Genomic DNA, 3437 nt, shown 5'->3' on the forward strand with positions numbered 1-3437 from the left:
TATTATCAGCTCTATAGATCTATATAGATTTATATCAGCTCTACTCTATTATCAGCTCTATAGATCTATATAGATTTATATCAGCTCTACTCTATTATCAGCTCTATAGATCTATATAGATTTATATCAGCTCTACTCTATTATCAGCTCTATAGATCTATATAGATTTATATCAGCTCTACTCTATTATCAGCTCTATAGATCTATAGATTTATATCAGCTCTACTCTATTATCAGCTCTATAGATCTATATAGATTTATATCAGCTCTACTCTATTATCAGCTCTATAGATCTATATAGATTTATATCAGCTCTACTCTATTATCAGCTCTATAGATCTATATAGATTTATATCAGCTCTACTCTATTATCAGCTCTATAGATCTATATAGATTTATATCAGCTCTACTCTATTATCAGCTCTATAGATCTATATAGATTTATATCAGCTCTACTCTATTATCATCTATATCAGCTCTACTCTATTATCAGCTCTATAGATCTATATAGATTTATATCAGCTCTACTCTATTATCAGCTCTATAGATCTATATAGATTTATATCAGCTCTACTCTATTATCAGCTCTATAGATCTATATAGATTTATATCAGCTCTACTCTATTATCAGCTCTATAGATCTATATAGATTTATATCAGCTCTACTCTATTATCAGTAGAACCTTTTAACACATGTTTAAATGAAAACAGAGACATGTGTGAACCATGTGTTCCAGGTCACCTGGTCTACAGGAACAGGATCCATCCACAGGAGAACAGTCTGCTTGGTTGTTACAGGTGCAGCTGAAGGAACAGTTCACACCATAAGTTCCTGGAGGACACGGTTCTGAACAGTCGGTTCCCTGAGAAGAATCAGACATTAGTGTGAAGGTTCTGGTCCATCATGGTCTCTCAGTACTTCTTCTTTCCTGTTAGAGATGAATTGTCTGAAGGAACCAGTCATTAGTTTCAGACATAGGTCTATAGAGGTAGATGTTACCATGAACCCAGCAGCACAGGAACATGCTCCAGTCTCAGTGTGACAGGCTCCGTTCACACACCGACACGTCAGCTCACAGGATTCTCCATAAAAACCATCTGGACATGGATCATCACAGAATGGACCAGAAAAACCAGGACGGCACCAGCACTCACCAGACATAGGATGGCACCTGGACACAGGAGAGGACCTTCATCACCTTCATCACCATCACCATCGTCATCAACGGGGTTAGTGTGTGTGTGTGTGTGTGTGTGTGTGTGTGTGTGTGTGTGTGTGTGTGTGTGTGTGTGTGTGTGTGTGTGTGTGTGTGTGTACCTATGAGTGTTGTGTAGTGAACACAGACAATGGTTCTCACAGGTGGGTCCGTAGCGTCCTCCAGGACACAGTGGGACCTCACACGTGTTCCCTGTGTATCCGTCCTCACACACACACACTCCATTAGTGTGTGAACACGTTCCATTGTTCCCACAACGACAAACGTGTTCACAGCCGACTCCGAAAGTTCCTACAGGACATTTATCCTGACACCTGTAGGAGTACAACACGTTAGTGTGTGTGTGTGTGTATATGTGCATGTGTGTGTCTGTGTGTGTGTGTGTGTGTGTGTGTGTATGTGTGTGTCTGTGTGTGTGTGTATGTGTGCATGTGTGTGTCTGTGTGTGTGTGTGTGTATGTGTGCATGTGTGTGTCTGTGTGTGTGTGTGTGTATGTGTGCATGTGTGTGTCTGTGTGTGTGTGTATGTGTGCATGTGTGTGTCTGTGTGTGTGTGTATGTGTGCATGTGTGTGCGCGTGTGAAGAAAAAACCCAATTTAAGTTTTAATTTCCTCACAAGTTTGTCAATGAAAAGTTTAAAAGTGAAGGAATCATCAATTATGACACCAAGGTATTTATATTCATGAACCACTTCTATGACATTTTCTTCAAGAGTGGACACGACCAGTGGAGTTAGAGGAACCTTCTCATGGTTAGAGAACAACATTAGCTTGGTCTTCTCAGCATTGAGAACCAGTTTTAGATTAAAGAAACAAAGGCTTTGTGCAGGGAATTAACAGCCTGTTCAAGAGATGATCCGAAGCAATAAATAATTGTATCATCGGCATAAAAATGCATATTAGCATCAGAAACATTTTGTTCGACATTATTAATGTACAAGATAAATAAGAGGGGCCCCAAAACAGATCCCTGCGGAACCCCCTTGTGAACAGTAACAAATTCAGAACAAAGGCCCTCGTATTTAATACACTGGGTCCTGTTTTCTAAATAATTTGAAGCTCTGACAGTCCAATGAGATGTAGCCTGTGTTTTAAAATAACATGGTCTACAGTGTCAAACGCTTTAGAGAGATCAATAAAGAGTGAAGCACAATACTGTTTTTATCAATAATGTCATTTATCACCTTCATAGTAGCAGTGATAGTGATGTGCTTTTTTCTGAAGCCTGATTTCAATTTAGAGAGAATTTCATTAGAATAAAGAAACTCTTTCAACTGATCACAGACAAGCCACTCCAGGATTTTTGATAAAACACATAAATTTGAAATTGGCCGATAATTGGTAAGAACTGCTGAGTCACCTCCTTTTAATAAAGGGAGCACAAAAGCTGATTTCCAAACAGATGGAATATCTTTGTTTCTAATTGAAAGATTAAAAAGAATTGAAAGTGGCTCTGCTATAAAATCAGCTGCCAGCTTTAAAAAGTAAGGCTGAATAAAGTCAGGTCCAGGGGGCTTTCTGTGGTCTAATGTTTTTAGAGCTTTGTGCACTTCGTGACAAGTAAAAGGATTAAAATTAAAAGGATCTCCAGAAAACATGGAAGATTCTGTGCAAGAATTCCCAGTCGTTATTCCTTTTGAATCAAATAGAACCAGATGATAAAAAATGCTGGTTAAAGCCGTTCAAGACTTCAGTTCTATCATAAACTGAGTCTTTAAGTACAAATGACGGAAACGTCTCTGTGTTTTTGTTCAAAGACAAGGACTTGATCACTTTCCAGAATTTCTGTGGATTGTTGAGGTTCTCAGTGGTGACCAACAAAAAGGATCCTGATTTGGCCTTTTTGATAAGCGAAGTGCATTTATTTGGAAGCTGTCTGAAGAAGGACCAATCAGTGCCTTGTCCCAGGCCTTATTACGCTGATGAATGCTATCGGCCAGTTCTGGAGAAAACCAGGGATTTTCTCGCCCCTTCACCCTGTATTTCTTCAGAGGTGCCTGTTTATTTATAATTGGAAAGAAAGTGTCTTTGAAAAACGTCCACGCTAGCTCTACATCAGGGATTAGACTTATATATTCCTAGTTCACCATCGACAGATCATGATGAAAGGCTTGTTCATTCAAGTGTTTAAGATTCCTTCTATAATACGAGGTTTGCACTTTGGAATCCTAGTGTTTCTACAACAACACAATGATCACTTAAATCATTACAGAAGACACT

General features: G+C 38.8%; 1 protein-coding gene across 1 annotated transcript in view; it reads right to left on the reverse strand.

Annotated features, from left to right (window-relative positions):
* The window catches only part of LOC114472963 (multiple epidermal growth factor-like domains protein 10), a gene marked incomplete at its 5' end in the record, with an annotated part of 13055 nt that extends 11501 nt beyond the window's left edge, over positions 1-1554 (reverse strand). Inside the window, 3 exons of the mRNA XM_028462281.1 lie at positions 743-863; positions 1001-1172; positions 1319-1554. Of these exons, the coding sequence (XP_028318082.1) occupies positions 743-863; positions 1001-1172; positions 1319-1554 (529 nt within the window). The remainder of the gene's footprint in view (positions 1-742; positions 864-1000; positions 1173-1318) is intronic.
* Positions 1555-3437: the final 1883 nt, after the last annotated feature.

Source organism: Gouania willdenowi, chromosome 12, assembly GCF_900634775.1.
Source record: "Gouania willdenowi chromosome 12, fGouWil2.1, whole genome shotgun sequence".
In the NCBI taxonomy this organism is placed as follows: Eukaryota; Metazoa; Chordata; class Actinopteri; order Blenniiformes; family Gobiesocidae; genus Gouania; species Gouania willdenowi.